The sequence below is a fragment of the Nannospalax galili genome, unplaced genomic scaffold (assembly GCF_000622305.1).
Source record: "Nannospalax galili isolate Female #2095 unplaced genomic scaffold, S.galili_v1.0 scaffold1127, whole genome shotgun sequence".
NCBI classification, from domain to species: Eukaryota; Metazoa; Chordata; class Mammalia; order Rodentia; family Spalacidae; genus Nannospalax; species Nannospalax galili.
In genome coordinates, this window is record NW_008355784.1 from 324904 (window position 1) to 343466 (window position 18563).

The 18563-nt window shown below is 37.1% G+C and overlaps 1 protein-coding gene across 1 annotated transcript in view; it reads right to left on the reverse strand.

The window, feature by feature from the left end:
* Window positions 1–12655: 12655 nt before the first annotated feature.
* Nxph2 (neurexophilin 2) overlaps window positions 12656–18563 on the reverse strand; it is a 159912-nt gene continuing 154004 nt past the window's right edge. The window contains exon 2 of the mRNA XM_008853345.1: window positions 12656–14685. Within this exon, the coding sequence (XP_008851567.1) occupies window positions 13942–14685 (744 nt within the window). The 3' untranslated portion in view covers window positions 12656–13941. The remainder of the gene's footprint in view (window positions 14686–18563) is intronic.

Consider the following 18563-nt stretch of genomic DNA (forward strand, 5'->3'; position numbering starts at 1 on the left):
TTTTGTAAACGTTATATGCCCTTGTGGTTTGCTTGTTGGACATGAAAAGCTGGTTGGCCTAGGCTTCAGGTTCTCTCTTTTGATTTTATATTAGAGGTGCCAGATGGTTTTCCTCCTGCTGCTCAGGAGTTCCCACAGAGGCCCAAGTTGGATGAGAATAGGATGCTCTCAGGCTTTCTCCTAAGGTGTGGATCCCTCCAGCAAAGATGCTGGCTGGCCTCAGGACTTTGGGGGCTTGGCTGGTCTGGGATGAGGGCCTGTTTCAGGCATGCAAAGGTGAGGTGGGGTGGAATAGGCCCCAAGGGCTCCTGGGGATTAGACCGAGGAATTGGGTTGATCTGGGTGTAAAGGATCAAGAAACAGTGGGGAATCTGGACCAAGAGGGCAGTCCAGAGGTCTGGCATGACAAGAGAAGAAATGGGCCACTGGCCACCCTAGGAGGAGAGACAGGGTGCAGTATCTGGAAGTGTCAACAAGCCTGGGGGAATAAAGGTGCAGTGGGCACAGCCAAACTTACACAGGAAAGATGCTGGCCACAGGAAGCTGGGGGCTGTGTCACCAAGCCTTTTGTTCTTAAGGAATGCAGCCTATGTTAGTAAAGGATAAACATCCCGTTTTTTATCTTATTGTACCCTGAGCTTATTATGAATTTTGCATGTGATTGCTAGACTCTGAGTGTATATAAGCTTACAGAACTGGAAAATAAATGGTTTGCTGCACAGACACAGGTCCCAGAACCTGACTCTGCATCACCAATCTCCCCTCCCAGAGCAGGATCCCTGCAATTATTAAAATGGCCATATTAACAAAAGCAATTTATAGATTCAAAGCAATCCAAGTCAAAATACCCATGACATTCTTCATGGAGCTCCAAAAAATCATCTTAAAATTCATATGGAATCACAAAAGACCCTGGATAGCCAAAACAATCTTGGGCAAAAGCAATGCTGGGGGAATCAGCATACCTGATTATATTATAGAGCTATAGTCATAAAAACAGTATGGTACTGGCACAAAAATAGACACATAGATCAATGGAACACAATGGAAAACCCAAACCTGAGTACATATAATTTCAGCCACCTGATATTCAACAAAGGTGCTAAGAACACACAATGAAGGAAAGATAGCATCTCCAACAAGTGGTGCTTGCAAAACAGAATCTCTATCTGCAGAATAATGAAACTTGTCCCTTATCTTTCACCCTGCACAAAAGTCAACTCCAAATGTGTCAAAGACCTTAATATAAACCCTGAAACTCAGAAACTGCTAAAAGAAAATGTAGGCAGCACCCTCCAAGACATAGGCATACGTAACAACTTAACAAATCAGACACAAGCTGTTCAGGTACTAAGTTCAACACTCAGTAAATGAGACCTCAAAAAAATTACAAAGCTTCTGTACAGCAAAAGAAACAACCAAGGAACAGAAGGGAAACCCACTGAGTGAGAGAAAATTTTCATCAGCTACATGTCTGACAGAGGATTAATATCCAGAATACACAGAGAACGCAAGAATGAAAGCAACAACAAAATAGATGACCCAGTAAAATGATGAGCAGTACACCTAAACAGGGAGTTCTCAAACAAAGAAATAAAAATGGCTAGGAAGAACTCTAAAATGTGTTCAATATCCTTAGTAATTGGAGAAATGCAGATAAAACTACTTTAAGATTATACCTTACCCAAATCAGTGTGGCTAAATTCAAAAGAATGGAAGACTACAAATTCTGGAAAGGATGTGGAGAAAAAGGAACACTCATTCATTTCTGGTGGGAATGCAAACTCTTACAACCATGGTGGAAAGCAGTAAGGAGAACCCTCAAAAATTTAACAAAGAGCCTATCATGTTATCCAGTCACAACACTCCTTGGGATATACTCACAGGACTCAACCTACTGTAGACTTACCTGTACATCCATATTTGTTGCTGCTCTCTTCACAATAGCTAAGAAATGGAAGCAACCTCAACTGATGAATGGTTAATGAAAATTTGGTACATCTACACAATGGAATTGTACCTAGCAGTAAGAAAAGATGAAATTATGAAATTTGTAGGTAGATGGACAGAACTAGAGAATGTTATACTAAGTGAAATAACACAAACACAGAAGATCAAGAAATTTATATCCCCTTCATTTTTGGATTTTAGTACTAATCCCTATGAATTAAATTCTGATGTAACACCAGGAACCAGGAAAAGGGAAGGGATACAAGGAGGTAAAAGAAATGAAAGAAGCTGAAAGGGGGATAGTAGGGAGCAGATGTTACCAGGGGGAAAGGTGAGAAAATAGGGAGTATTTGATGGAGTGGAGAGGACAGAGGGACATGCAAGTGGCCATGGTGTGGGGGAGGGATGGAAGTCAGAAAAGGGAGGCTAGTGGGAGGCAGGTGGCATTGTGGGGAGGGTGGGGATAGTGGGGGCACTGTGACTAGGGACAAAGGGAGAAGGGAGGCTGGATAAGAGACAAAAGAGTAGAGATGAATGAATCTTGGGAGGCTAAGAAACCTAGAGGTAAATGTGATGTCCTTGAAACCCTATGAGAAATGAACATACAGTGTCTGAACATTAAAGCATATGTATATTTGGGAGCTGTTTGGCTGGGAACAGTGTCAGACAGAAGAAACCTCCCTTAGAGTGGTTGGTGAAAGGTGGTCCAGGAGATTCCCAAAATAACATTGGATATTACCAAACATCTTGGTTATCTCCCAGAAGTAGTAGATAAAGTCCTACTGTAGAGGACAGGACATACTTAGGGTACAGGACTTGCAGAATAAGGGTTGGATAAAAAAACTGGTACATCCCTCAACTCTCACCAGTAAAACTTCCTTCTACAACAGAGTGCAATGCACAGAGGCTACAACTGGCCAAGTTTTAAAGAATAAGAGACTGTAGAGTATAAGATAGAACTCCTATACGGAACCTCATCTACCCCTGTCTCAGGGCCCATTGCAGATGAGCAGGTAGAAAGATTGTAAGAGCCGGGGCTGGTACAAAAACACAGGAAAGTGGGTGCTTCTGGGCCACTGGAAGTTTGCATATATGAACTTGTGACAATGGCAGCATTGAGCACGACACCCATATCAACTCAGTTAGGGGAGAGACATGAGTGGTGGGCTGGCACTAGACTGTGAACTATTCAAGACTGATTGCTGCTGGGTAAGGGAGAATATAACTTACATATGGTCACTAGATAGGCTAACTGGACTCTCATGGACCATTTGCCTGAAGGACACTCAGGTGTTGGAGACCAAGATTTTATGAAAATAAATTTTATTTTATGAAATTTTCATACATAAGCATTATATTTACATTACCACTATCCCATCCTTTGTTTTCTTCCTGTAACCTCTTGAGTATGGTCATTTCTTTCTTTGGTCCTTTCTATTGTCTCCAGTAGCCTCGGTAGGGCTGGTTTGGTGGACACAAATTATTTCAGCCTAGTTGTACCACAGGTGATTTTTCATTCCCCTTGGATTATGATAGACAGCTTTTTGGGTAAGGTATTTTGGGTTGACGTCTATGGTCATTTAGAACATGAAATGCATTAATCTAGGAGAATTTGGCTTTTAAGTTTGTATTAAAAATCAGCTGTAATTCTGATGGGCTTTTCCTTATATGTAACTTGCTCTTTTTCTCTACCAGCTTGCAGTATTCTCTCTTTTTCCTGTACATTTAGTGCTTTTACTCTGATATGCTGTGGGGAATTTCTGTTCTGTTCCTGTCTGATTGATATTCTGTGCTTCTTTTATCTGTATGGATATGTCTTTCCTTAATTTTAGGGAAATTTCCTTCTATAATCCATTGAAGTTCTAGTCAAGGGCATTGACTTTGAATTCTCCATCCTCTAGGCGGATGATGCATTAATTTGAACATTTCGTGGTGTCCCTCATTTTCTGTATATTTCATTCCAGTGTTTTTAAAATTTTTCATATTCTTTACTTTAGCAGTTCAGTTCTTCAACTCAGGAGGGTGAGGGAGCCTAGGCCCAAGTTGCAATGATAGATATTATCTGGGATGGTTCTACCTGGCTAAGCAAAGAAGGCATGAGCCCTGGAGCCAAGTGACAGGGTATGGTCTCAAAGCAGGGGAATGGTCACCCAGCACAACAGGATCTGGTGATCTCTCTTAGCTAGTCAGGTGCTCTTTGGCAGCCTTGTGGGATAGGGCCAATGTCCAAAGAAAGGAGATGGAACAGAATGGGTTGCTCTTCCTAGCTAGCAGAAAAGTCCTCTGACCTGAGTTGAATTAAATACTGTTAAATGAATTTTTATTTGTGGTTAGGACATAATTTCTAACATTCTCTGAAATGGTCTCAAACATACTGCTACAAAACAGTCTCCTTGGCATTAATGATTATTAAATGAAATTATTGATCAACCCTGAAAAATATTGTCTTACAATATCAAATATTCAGCCAAGACTGAATTTTATTTGTAAATTTGCTTTCGTGTTAAATAAATTGTAAAATTATGTGTCCCAGAATTGTCTTTAAAAATTCGTTATGATTTATTTTCAGGAAATGTTTGATTTGCATACTTATATAACTTGAATCTCAGGTTGAATAAGGTTAAGAAAGCTTTTAGTGGTGGCTTTTGATTAGTGTTAGAATTATAACAATGAATACACCCTGTTGTAAAGTTTCAGGTCTACAATGGAATTAAACATGTGCTCTTAAGTAGTATTAAGTATTTTGCTAAGCACTAGGGAGCTAACATTTTAGTTAAAAAGGCACCTCTTAGCAGAGAATGGTGGTGTATTTTTAATTCCAAAACTAAGAAGGTTGAAGCGTAATCATGAGTTTGAGGGCTGTTTGGGCTGCATAGCAAGATCCTGTCTCAAAATATCAAAACAGAACAAATCAATGGACATCCCTTGGCTCAGAAAATTGTATCTATGTTGTTTACTATTGCATAATACTGTGAACTGGCCAGGTATCTTTTGTAGAAATTTATTTTGTTTTATCTCTCTCTCTCTTTCTCTCTCTCTCCCCCCGCCTCTTTTGTGTGTGTCTCTGTGTGTGTGTGTGTGTGTGTGTGTGTTAGTAAGTGAAAACAGTTGCTTGTAAGCCATGTGATATGGGATCTGGGAACAGAATTCTGGTCCTTAGAAGAGCAACAAGTGTTCTTAATTGATGAGCCATTTCTGCAGCCCTTTGGGCCAAATATTTTATAACTACCATTGTATCTCAAGGCAACATGGATTAAGTACCACGTTGCCTTTAGATAATATAGTTACTCTATTATGGTACATTAATTATTGTCTTATAATAAAATTAGTCAAAAATATGATAATTGTGGTGCTGATCCTCAGCATGCAATGTTTATATTAATGCTCAGAAAATATCTATATAAGAGCCATTTTGGTTGGTTTGGAGGATTTGAGAGTTAAATACAGTTTTATAACACCACGAGGTGTTTTTAAATGTCTTTTTTTCCACTTGTTTCTTACATACTTACATTATGTATGAATAAATTAATTACAACTTAGCCTACCTCCTTCTACAACTATGAACAGGATGATAACCACTGTGTTATTGCAGCATACAGGATTTTACTATATTTAGTTAGAAAAGACCTGAACAAAAGATTCCTTCCTGACCTTAACTTTTTTTTTTTCATATGTATAAATGTATTGTCTTCATGTATGTAAGTGTACCCGTGTTGTGCAATGCCTGTGGAGGTCACAAGAGGGTGTCAGGTCCTCTGGAAGTGGAGTTATAGATGGCTGTTAGTCACCATGTGAGTGCTGGGACCTGAACCTGGGTCCTCTACAAGAGCAGTCAGTGCTCTTAACCACCGAGCCATCTCTCCAGCCCCCTTCCTGACTTTTGCCAGAAAGGCTAACATTGATTTCGTAACTAAATTATTTTTGTTAAATGCACACAATAAATGAGAGTGCCTTGTTTTTTAAAAAACTATTTCCTTTAGCTCATATTTTGGATTGAACCTGGGCCCTCTCCAAGAACAGTCAGTGCTCTTAACCGTGGAGCCATCTCTCCAGCCCTGAACCTCTTTCCTTTATAACTCACCTAGTATGTGGTATTGTACTAGAGGTAACAGAAAATATTTCAATATATCTACATACCTTTTTTGTCCTCCCTGCTTCCCTCTTTCCCTCTCCCTCCTTCCTCTTTTCCTCTTCTTTTTTTTCTTCCAGGTTTTGCAATGAAAGGCTCATGCTAATAACAGGCATTGTGACATACTTCTCCAATATTATTCTCCCCTTCTTTTGTAGTGAAAAACATTTCAACCTAATTCAGGGCTGTCATCTCCTAAATTAAGTAATGGCAATAACAGTATTTCTTAGCCTGTCTTGCAGCTAGGGTTGGCCACATGGCAAAGTCCTCACTAATGAGAGGTGAAAGGTGATAGGAAGAACTCTGGGGCAAGTACTTAAAGTGATGTAAATATGGCAACTTTTTTGTCTTTGCTTTTTCCTGGGTCTTCCCTCTTCTTCCTGCCTGGCATAGAACCTCACTGCTGCAGAGCCTGTTACTGTTTAGTGAGGAAGTAGTGAAAGAGCCTGTTATGGATAGCGCAGTTGGAAAAACCTGCTCTGTGTTGGCATGATGACAGTATAATGCTTCCACAATAGATTAGGCAGCTTACCTCCGAATTTGTTCTACGTAAAAAGTGAAACATATTTTCTAAATTGCATTTTGCTGTCATGTGCAGCTGATATACTATTGTCTGCCCATGTTTAATTGTAGAGACCAATTTTGGTTATTGACTTAGAAAGGGCCTTCAGATTTAATAACCTATAAATTATTTAATGAGTTTTGTTAAGTGCTTTCTGGCACTGTGTCCCAGGTGCCTGGTTCCTCTGAGGGACGGGGCCTGCTGCAGAGAATCGACTGCTGACAGTTAGCCACGGAGGGAGGGGCTTCTGGGCGCCATCTTGGGAGGAAAGCTGTGGGCCGCCATGGCTGCTGACATGGAGAGAAAGATGGCTCCCGTGACAGTGGGGCCCAAGATGCATGGGCAAAAGTTAATGGAGACTGTGGGTGGATGCGGAAGCTATCTGGAATGGCTGGCCAAGCCACAAAGAGTTGGGTGCGGAGTATTCATTTCTTTGTACATTCTTCCATTTACCCCCTCCCTACCCAAGATATAAAATGAAAAATTCACATAAAGATATGTTATATGGTTTGTCTGATAGTGCAAGAGACCCCCGAGAGAACTCGGGTGAGAGGCACTATTTTATTTTTTTTTAAACAATTTGTTTTTAGATTTTGAAATTTAAATTAGTTATCAAGTGTATTCCTTATTGTTTTATATTTTCTGCTGTATCATATTTTGGAACATCTTTTCTAGTATATGGCAGTTTACTTTTATTTTCCTTAAAGCATTGGCTTTCTTTTTATTTTAAGGGCATATCCACCATTTCTCTCTTCTATTTTCATATAAGGCTTTGCTAATTTATTGCCACATCCATTCTTAGTGAGTCCTACATAGGCTACAACTCTATTTTTTGTAGCCTTGAATACTTTCTTAATAGCATTAATAACAAAACAAAGGTGTCATCTACTATTATCTTTAATGATATTGATGAAGCAGGCCAAGAACAAACTGCCATTAATATTTCATAGACTAAAAAAGAAATTGAGAAAACATTTTCTTTTTTCTATTTAATTCATTTATTTTTGGATGTATGTGGTGTACATGTGTATATGTGTATTTACATGCGAGTACACCGGCATGTACACACAGGTATAGAGGCCAGATATTGATGTTCAGTGTTTTCTTCTATTGCTCACCACCTTATTTACTAAGACAATCTATCTCTTAACCTAAAGCTCTCTTATTTAACTAACCCAGCTAAGCAGCTTGCTCTGGGGGTGCTGCTTCCATGTCTTGAGCCCTGGGATTACAGGTAGGCCCTTAATCAGCTTTTATGTGGGTTCTGGAGATCTGAATTTCAGCCCTCATGCTTGTGCAACAAGTGCTTTATCCACTGAGCCATCTCCCCAGCCCAGGGAGACTTTTCTTTAAAATTTTATATTTCCAGTCAAAAGAGAAAGTTATATAAATCATGATATCTCCTAAATGGCAAAATTATGATGAATCAACAGTTATTTATACAAACATATGTTCTTTATTTTAGACTCTTAGATTTACAATATAATATAGTGTTTAGGCACTCTAGGTATTTGTGGAGTTTGGGTGCCTGGAGTATAGGAAACCATGTCAATTTCATGGGAGCAACTTAAAAAGGAAATGAGTATTTACAATAGCTAAGAAGTTAGAAGTAGTTATTAATGTACAAACAACAAGTTAAATCTTTGGGGAGCAAAATATTTTCAGTAGGATTTGAGGAATGTAAAGTGGGGGTACATTGTTAGTGAACTCTAGAGATAAATTATTCAGAGCATGGTCTTTGGGTATAATAGATTTTTCTTGGAACTTCAAATTGGCCCATTCACTCTATTCTCCATTCTTCATATTCCTTCCTGTAACCTGCTCGCTTGTTATTTTACGTATAGCCTGATGATGACAAATAGGATTTCCCCTCTCACTGTCTGCTTATCATGGTAAACAATGGAACATTGCTGATCTATCAAATTAAAAGGAAATAATAGTTAAAGGGGATAATTTTTAAAATATAAATTCCACAGAATCTTTCAAGATATATATAATTTATGTTACTGGGTCATGAAATAAATTCCTAGACAACTTTGCCTTTAGCTAGTGTCTGCTACTTTGTCACTAGTAAAGATGAGTGTCTGGCTGTTTTGATGTTATAGATGGTGATACTACAGGACAAAATAGGAAGAAATAAATGCAACCGAGCTTCACTGGTTTAACCTCTTCAAGAATCATGGAGCTAAGAAGAGAGGCTGTGGGAGGATCAATAGTTGACAAATGAAAAGCGTCTCAGTTGGAAGGGGCATTTATTTTCATGTGACGCAGCAGAATAAATCGGTTGAGGAATTCAACAGCTCACAATTGCACCTTGTAAGAGACTACTCTGATTTTCTTTACTTAAAATCTCCTGGAAATGTAGTACAAAGGATTTTTTTTTTTTTAAATTGTATAATTGGTAAGGTGAGAATGCAACTATCCAACTGATGCTTGCCCTAATTATTTAGTGTAACATCAAAACTGTGTGGAAGGATATGAGTGATCAAAGAATGAATGAGAGGCTCCTGTACTTTCAAGACTTACCTTTTCTCATGTGAGCTCCCTTCAGAATGTTTGTTTCCCCCTTTCTTTCTCTTGCTTCTCTTATCTTCATGTCTGAAAACAACGCGGCGACATTCTCTAAGTGTAAGGTTCCAAGGAAAACTGCTAACTGTAAGTCTGTATGCTCAGAGACTGCTGACTGGTCTAGAGTGGATGAGAAGTTAATTTGTAGGACTATAGACAGAACAAAATTGTCACAGTCACAATGAATAAGGTAGCCACTAGGATCCAGCGACACAGCTATGTTGACTAAATTGAAGCAAAATCAACAAGAAAGGACAAGAACCTCCACTCGATCTAGATGCCATTTTGGCCATAGGTTTCCCCCGAGTGATCATTACTTTGTTAAATATTTAAGTAAAAGTATTTAGTATAATCATCTTTTCCTATTTAAAAGAAAACTGTGTTTTATATTTCTGGCTCCTTCCTTCTAAAAATACGCCTTTCTCTGTGAAAGACACTTTAAGTTTTCAATTTCTCCCTAATACATATAGAAAGAAAATAAGTAGCTCTCAATCTGATGACAGGCAAGAAATCAAAACAATTGTCTACTTGCATATATAGTTTGGAATATAGCAATAAAGATATTTTCACTAATTAATATATCAGGTATTTTTTGTGCAAGAGATTTTTGAATAAAACAGTGAAGTCTGCTTATTTACACTAGTCTTTAAATATCTACATTGCTAGCAATAATAAAGTGTATTATATTAAAAATTATTTTTGTCTCTTATTGCTCACAACCTATGGTATATTTGCTTCCATGTCAACACTGAGGCAGAAATTTATAACTCTACTGAGACAAGCTACATAGTTGGCTTAGGATCCCATTGCTATTAAATGACAGAGTCAAGGCATATATCTAGGTTGAATTAATTCCAAAATCTGTACTTATTTGTTTAAATGTCTTTTTAGTTTCTATGCCTGCTCAAGATGATATTGATAATACTGAGCACTGTGTTCAGCTGGAGCAAGATGTTCATATTGTAAATGTGCAGGATAGCATTATGTGGAAAGAACAGATCCTAATAATCACTGCACTGGATGGAGATTGAAAAAATTAAGTTACAGATATTGATCAAGTGTCATTTCTGATGTTTAAGTTTATCTGTCAACTTGACTAGGTTAGAATAATCCTAAATAATAAAACATTATTCTTGAATGTACCTGTGAGGCTTATTTCAGGAAGAAATTAGCATTAAAATAATTAAATAGACTAAAGATATACTCTCTCTAATATCCAACTGGTTTGGGTCTGGGGACAGAACACAAAGGCTCTGCTCATAATAGAAAGAAATTCTCTCTTTAGTTCTCTTTTTAGCCTGGACATTTATTTTCTTCTGTCTTTGGCCATTAGAACTCCCAGGTCTTATGCCTTTGTCCATGGACTGAATTAGAATACCTGCTTTTCTGGTTCTCGTTTCTTGGACTTGCTGGCTTCTGTACTTATGTGAGCCAGTTCCCACAACAAATCTCATATACTCATAAACCTCATGCATATTTTATTGGCTTTGTTTCTCTGAATAAATTTAACTACCACAGTAGTTAAAATGAGTTAAAAGAGTTAAAAAGTGAAAAAGTGAAAAAGTTAAAAAAGCTAAAAGAGTGAAAATGAAACAAGATGGGATATGTTCCCAGAGTTCCAGACCTCAATACAGAGAAGAATAGGTGAATATGAAATGATTTATGAGTATTTCCTACAATCTTCTGAAGAAAAATAATTCTCATAGGGGGTAATTTTCCTCTGATTTGCCTCTCACAATTGTTCATTCCATTCAATGATGGTTTGATTAATTAACTCTGGGTTAACTAAAATTTCACTTCAATAAAAACGCATGACTCAATGCTCTATTTTAGAGATAAAGTGATCAATTTGATATTTTTTATGTGCTATTCCACACAATTTGCCAATTTCCATGAAAATATGGTTTCAGGTACTATATCCACCTGAGCAAGGATAGCCCTAATGTGTTTCAGGATTTTTATAATTTATAAAATGACTCTGTCTTGACTTTCTCTGTATTTTCAGTTTTAAATGTGTTACATTCATGGGAAAATTATAATCCCAGAGATTTTAGAGGAAGGATATTTTGGACTATTTTTATGTTTAATTTTGATTTCTGAATCATGTCTTACTATGAAGTCACTGTAATTATTTGCTGTCTTCTGTACCTTCTTAGGAATCAAAAGGAAAGCATTTCAGCTGGCCTTGCCACTTCCTTTGCTTTCATGGAGACATTGGTGCAAATGTCTTTCAAATGAAGGGGTTGAGCGTACAGTGCACTCTTTGTAACATTATTCTTCTATGTAATAGCACTGGACTGGCCCCTTTTTAGTTATTACCTTGCCCACTAGTTTAACACCATTTTTTTTAAAGTTCTGTTTCTTAATTTTTTGTGGTTTGAGACAGGGTTTTCCTGTAACCACAACTGGCCTGGAACTTGCTATGTAGACCAGGCTGGTCCTGTTCTGTAATTAAAGACATGTGCCACCATGCCTGGCTTGTTTCTTAATTTTTGGACAATCTGTTATTGCATGAGAAATTCACTTACTTTAATGCCATTTTCCTAAACTGCATACTAAAAGGCGACAATGATTTTGTAGAGATGTGTGCATTTACACTCTAATATGGTCTGATTTACACTGTGCCAAGTGCTATCATTGATGATCATGTAGTCTTTGAGATTAAATTGTTGCTTAGAAATAGATGTGGCATATGTTTTACACCAATTTGAAAATATGCCTGTGGGAACTTTTAAAAAATTCATAAAACCTGCTAAAATCTAAGAATTTCATAAATTAATTTACAATTAATTTCTTTGCATGGAAATGATGTTTATTTTTTTTAACTTTTAGATTCAGATAGTATAAATATAATTCCATTTTGCATAACAGTCATAATGGTAGCTCATCTTTAGAGATTTCTTACTTAATTTCAAGCTAAATATCATTTTTATGTGAATTAACATTTAATTTATAATCTTCATAGCCAATCTGCCTTACTTAATATGCATATAGAGGAAACCTTAATGCTTAGTTAATATCACACACATACACATATATAGGGTGTGGCAAGAGAATACAGCTTCGTAATGAAAACAAGAACAAAAAAATAAAAAAGCCTTAACACCATCCACCTGGAGTCATGTGCAGATCTAGCAAATTCTTTTATTTACATAAATATGCATACATACTTCCTCTGTACACAGAAAATCTTAAGTATATAGATACACAGACAGTTTCCACATATTTTATAATGAGTATAGTATTTTGCTCTTATTTCTAGATGAACATAAAAAGATGTCTCAAAATATTATTCACCAACCACAAAATTACAAAAAAAAATACCCAGTGAACTCAAATGAGAAATTTCAAAGCCAAACTACCACATTCTAAGCATAGTGCAACTTTTACAAAAGACAATATAGAACACTGTGCAGAAATTACTAAGAAAAGAACAGAATAGGGATATAAAATAGAAAACAGAGCTGTTGGCTTTCTGAACAGTGTGGTAAGAGCACTGTTGGTTGGGACTTACCTGTCTTGAGTAATCATTGACTATTTTACTTGATTGATAGTTTACAGATGAGAAGTGAGAAAGAAGTTAACATCCACTTAAAGAAGAGTAACCATTCTAAGATTCATGAGTCCTAGAGCTTTTTTCCTTTCTCTGTTCTCATACAGTATGCAGGTTGAATCATAAAGATGGCCACTCACCCATTCAGAGAAGGGACACTGAGTGTGACGTAATTTCAAAAGTCCAGCGAACCAGGTATTGTGGATATCAGCACTCGACAATTAGAAATATTTAAATATATCCCATATTCCCACATAGTTTTATTCCTCATTCTAATGATTACTGAGTGCGTGGAAAAATTAATATGAGAGGCTATAAACAATGACTCCATGACTATAGAATGTTCTGCCTCTACTTCTATTTTTTTCCAGTTTAGCCCAAGAAAAACTTTCTTTCAATTTCAGGCTTGTTTCACAAACATATATAAAATCAAGGGAATGAGGTCCCAAACTGTAGAGTGTACAGAAATTTTATGTCATTTTTAATAATTCCCTAAGCATTGAAGTGTTAAAAAACACCATCTTCATTGTTGCTGTGCTAACTTATACCTACATTTGCTTTCCTCATACCCAAATGGTATTTCCCAATACCACGTAAATGAGAATCATAAAGGCAAAGTGCTTCAACCACATACTGTCTAATTCTTCTAAGATGATACAGTGTTTGATCCCACTGTTGCACTATAACTATCAAAACTGGCACTGATGTGAAGAGATAGCAAGTAAAAAACTATTCAACATCAGAAATGCAATCCATCCATCAAATAACATTTTTCCAGTTACTTTGCAGAATCTGTTCTTTCCAAGGAAACCTTCCAAAACATATCAAATTCAGGCTCAATTTAAGAGCAATGCTTGTCACATGCATAATTTGGTTTGTTCCCACACATGGCTACTCTTGATGCTTCTTATAGAGAAGCAGAATTTCTAGAACTTTACCATTTTGTATGAAAATAATGGTTTCATAATCAATTTGACTTTTTAGATAAAGGTACTTAAGATCGAAACAAACACAATTCACAATTGAATATATTTTTCCTTTTAATTTGAAAACTGGATGAGGAATTAACAGTTCACTGCCAGAAAAAAAGAGATCCTTTACCATGAAGAGCTAGGCTTATTTCTTGGTCATTCTAATTAAATATACACGAGAAACTCATTTCCATCACTGAGGAAAGATTCATCCAGAAGATAAGTATGGGGTCTCACTATGGTAATTGTAGTCAGGGCAAACCTTTTGCACAAGTTTATAATCAACACTGTAAAAGGCAATGTAAATACAAATGACCTTAAAGGGTTTGGAGCATAACCAGGACACATGGCTCTGAGTCTGTTCCTGATAGCAGATCTTAGAAGGGTCGAAGTTGCACAGAGCCGTCTTCTTTGCACGATCTGTTTTTTCATACTCAATGCGACAATTGAAAGATTTGGATTCCTTGGTTTCCAAGGTAGACTGGGGGAAAACTTCAAATTCCACTACTTTAGAGGGAGGTACCAAGCTCACTGAAACATTGCCAAGGCCTGTTGAATTATGTCGGAAATAAACACTGAAGGTTCCATTTCCATGGTCAACAATTTTCCCTGTGATAAGGAGGTTAAGCTTGACAGTTTTAATGTTGGAATGAAAGTCCCCCCATCCAAACATTTTCTTAAATTTTCCTGTTTTCACTATTGGTCGTCTTTTAGTTCTTGCCAGTGGCTCCTGAATCTCTGTGATGTTGGCGAGCCAGTCCCAAAAGTTTTCCATGCCGGCTGCATATACTATAGGATCCGGCTTTGGACCTGGAGACTGTTTAACAAACAGGCGTAGAGGACTGATGATCCTGGAGTGTACCACGTTTCCAACCAATGTTCCTGGAGCATCCTTGTCTTCCCAATCCAGACCCTCTGTGGCATGCATCACCTCTTTACTGTCACAAAATAGCTGTGGGAAAAGCAGAAAGAAAAATGCACTTTGGGACAAGCTTTGGATATGTACGTAGACTGAAGGCAAACAACAAAAGAAAGTCAAGATGATTTAGGTTTAAATATAATTTCATACACAACTAGGTTCAACGGTGTAATGATAGGAACACTTAATTCAAGCAATGTAAAACTGAGAACAAATATTAAAATTGTGAAATTAAAAACAAGATATTTTAGTTTAATGGTTGGTGTGGTTTTCCAAATCCTCACCATTTTTTTAACAGATTGGGTTAAGCAGTGTTTTGTGACCCCCATGTGATTAAAACCATTATGTATGTGAGGTATTTTTTTCTTTCTTTCATATAGGAGAAAAATCTGCATGCTAAAAATTTCTACCAAGGAGCTATAAACAAATTGAATAAAATATGATTTTGATGTCTCTTTTTCACTTTATTTTATTTGTTATGTTATGTGTATGGCTGTATTGCCTGTATGTGTGTAAGTGTACCTGTGTCATACAATCCCCACAGAAGTTAGAAGAGGCATTGGATTCATCTGTAACTGGAGTTACAGATGGTTGTTAGCCACCATGTGGATGCTGTGAATAGAAACCGAGTCCTCTGCAAGAACAGCCAGGACTCTTCATCACTAAGCCATCTTTCCAGTCCAGATATTGATGTATCTTAAATATATTTGGAAATATAAGGACACTACTATATTCAAAGGCTTAAGACAAATAATTTTATACATTTTGTTATCATTCCATCTCAAAATCTATATCAAAATAGAATGTTATTAGTATTAGAAGGTTCTATGAAAGTTTAAGTTGAAAAACACAATTATACATTTAGTTGCTTTTATACTAACTAAAACTAATGTGGAAAATTACAGATTGATTAAGGGACTATGTAGCTTAATAAATTTTACTACAATAAACCATACCCAAGAGATAGAATTGCTAAAACAAACAAACAAAACAGTTATGTTCCTGTCTTACCAGTTACAAAGTGTTTTGATTTAGATCACAGCTATTGAGGACAAAGTAGTCTATTCACACTTGATTTCCCTTTTCATTCTTTTGGTAGTATAAGTCCACATGACTGCCAAAATTCATGTGCTTAAGTCAATATGAATTTTTAGGGGCAAGAATTATTATATATGTGTAACCATCATTTGGAATGAATATTTATGTTGAGTAAAGAATCCTGAAAGTAGGGGTTCCTGGTGGAAACATAGACAGCCTCGGATCATTAACACTATGAAATCACTCATAATGATTCTGCAGAAAAGTGTTTGCACGATGACAAAGATGAGGTGTAAAGCGAGGGTGGGCATATGTACTCCTTCTCTAGCCTTTTCAAACTTTGCTCAAGCACTTGGCAAAACTGGCCTCAGATTGCCTCACAAATTATTATTTTCAATACAATTTTGAAAAGAATAGATACAGCACAGATTATAAATATCACAGTATAATGTGAAGATATGAGGTCTCTTTTATATGGGCATAAAATTTTAGTATTTCAAATTTTAACAGAACCTTATAAGAAGTGTCTTTACCTGTACACATATAATCACTAAGAAGTAGGAATCCAAAGACTCAAAAGTGTGTGGGTGGAGCTTTCTTCATGTGACTAAAACTATTGTAGTTAGATGAATGGTGATTTGATTTATAGCAAACATTCTTTCTTTTGTGAGAACTCAGATCCACCAGACCACTTCTTAGGTGATTACACATTTTGAATTGGTAACTTCTGTAATCATCCCATCAGGGGTGAGGCTATTCTAAAGTGAAGTCTTTGTACCAGTTCCTTTGTTTAATGAACTATTAAAAAATAGTCCCAGAGGAATTGGAATTTCCCTAGGAATCTCATGTTGGTGGGGAGAGACTAAAGCTTAGTGCCAGCCAGAGGAAGAGATTTCACATAGTCCTGATAACTTACCAGACTACCTTGCTACAGGAGAAACTGCAGGAGAAACACTGGTGGGAAGGACTACATCTTTACCAGGAGTGCTTAGTCATGCATTAACCCTTGTTCTCTATTTATACCTAAACCATATGTCAGAAATATAAAGAGATTTGGGAAGGGGTTTTACTGGATCTCTGTTCTTTTCCCAGTGTGGTCAGACCGAATAGGTCTTCTTTCCGTTTTTCACCAATGTTGTCTCTAATTGGTGTATTAGTGATGGGTGGCTCAGCCTAGCTTGTAAGGACTGCCTCATCTAGTATTGACATCACAGGTGTGTGCCACCATGTCTGGCTTCAATATTTCCATTTTTCTCCAAGTGTTGTAAGGATGACATATTCACCAGGGAAAGAGAGATCATATTCAGAATTTGGGATTTGAAATATGCCAAATATTGTAACTATAACTTTATTATTTTGAACACTTTAAAAATATTTTTTATTTATTAATTTTGCTTTTTGTGTACAAGTGTTTGCCTGCATGTATGTAAGCTCACCCATATTGTGCAATGCCAGAAGAAGGCATCAGATTTCCTGGAAATGTACTTAATAAGAATTGCTAGCTTCCAGGTGGGTACTGGGAACCAAACTGGGGTACTCTGCAAGAGCAGCCAGTACTTTTAATTGCCGAACCATCCTCCCACACCTGATTCTGAACACATTTAGTTATGATGTACACAAATCAATGGAGATATCCATGAAGTTTAGTATTCTGGCTCCAGTGTTGACCTAATTTCCTGAGAACTGAAAAAAGCTATTCCAGCAACATGTTCTGAGCCCGTCCACATACACCCCCCAGAGATAGACAAGATTACACAAGCATATAAGAAGCCTAATTTCTATCCTCAGTGATCATGACTCCTGTTGCCTAGAGTCTATTGCCTATTTTCATCTGCTTTCAGTATTTTGTGAGCTTTGCCTTTCTCAAGAAGCACTGCAAATACATCTACCATACGCTGACCAACTGGCATGCAAGAACTGGCATGCTTTCTCATCTAGACTTGACTTGGTGTAACTTCCAAATGTCTTCCCTCACAATGGCTTGACTTCCTCTCTTCCATAGTTCATATCTCCTGTGAAATTTTCCCTTTTGAACATACTTTTTAAAAACTAAATTCTTAGTCAAGTGTGGTGGTGCATGTCTTTAATGCCAGCACTCAAGAGGCAGAGGCAGGCAGATCTCTGTGAGCTTGAGGACAGCCTATTCTACATAGCAAGTTCCAGGACAGCCGGAGCTACAGGGAGACCCTGTTTCAAAAAGACCAAAAAAGAAGGAGTTGGAGGGAGACCTCAGCAGTTAAGAGTGCTTGCTGCTCTTTTAGAGGATCTGAGTTTGGTACCTAGCACCTATATCAGGTGGCTCACCACTGCCTGTAACTCCAGCTCCAGACAATCTGATATCCTCTTCTGGCTCACACATTCAAATGTGCATATATACACATACATTACACACATGTACATAAATAAAAATAAAATAAATCTTAAAATTTAAAAGTTATGTTTATTCTCTCTCTCTCTCTCTCTCTCTCTCTCTCTCTCTCTCTCTCTCTCTGACCTTGTGTGCCACAGTTTACATGTGGAGGTCAGAGGACAACTTAAAGAAGCTGATTCCTTCCACCATGTGGTTCCTGGAGGATTGAACTCAGGTCATCAGGCAAGTACCTTTATCCACTAAACTCAGGTGGTCATGACAAGCACTTTATCCACTGACAAATTTCACTGGCTGAAAAATTCTTATGTTTTTATACCTTTATACTAATCTATAATTAATTAGCATAATATTTTTGTATTCAAAATTGTTTTCACACAAGTATGGAAGCATCCTTTCCTACCAGAGGTGGTTTGTCTTTTGATGTGATAGTTCTGAGGTTTTATAATAAAAATAAATGGGCCATATACTGATTTTTTAAAAGATCTGCAGATTCACTCAGGAG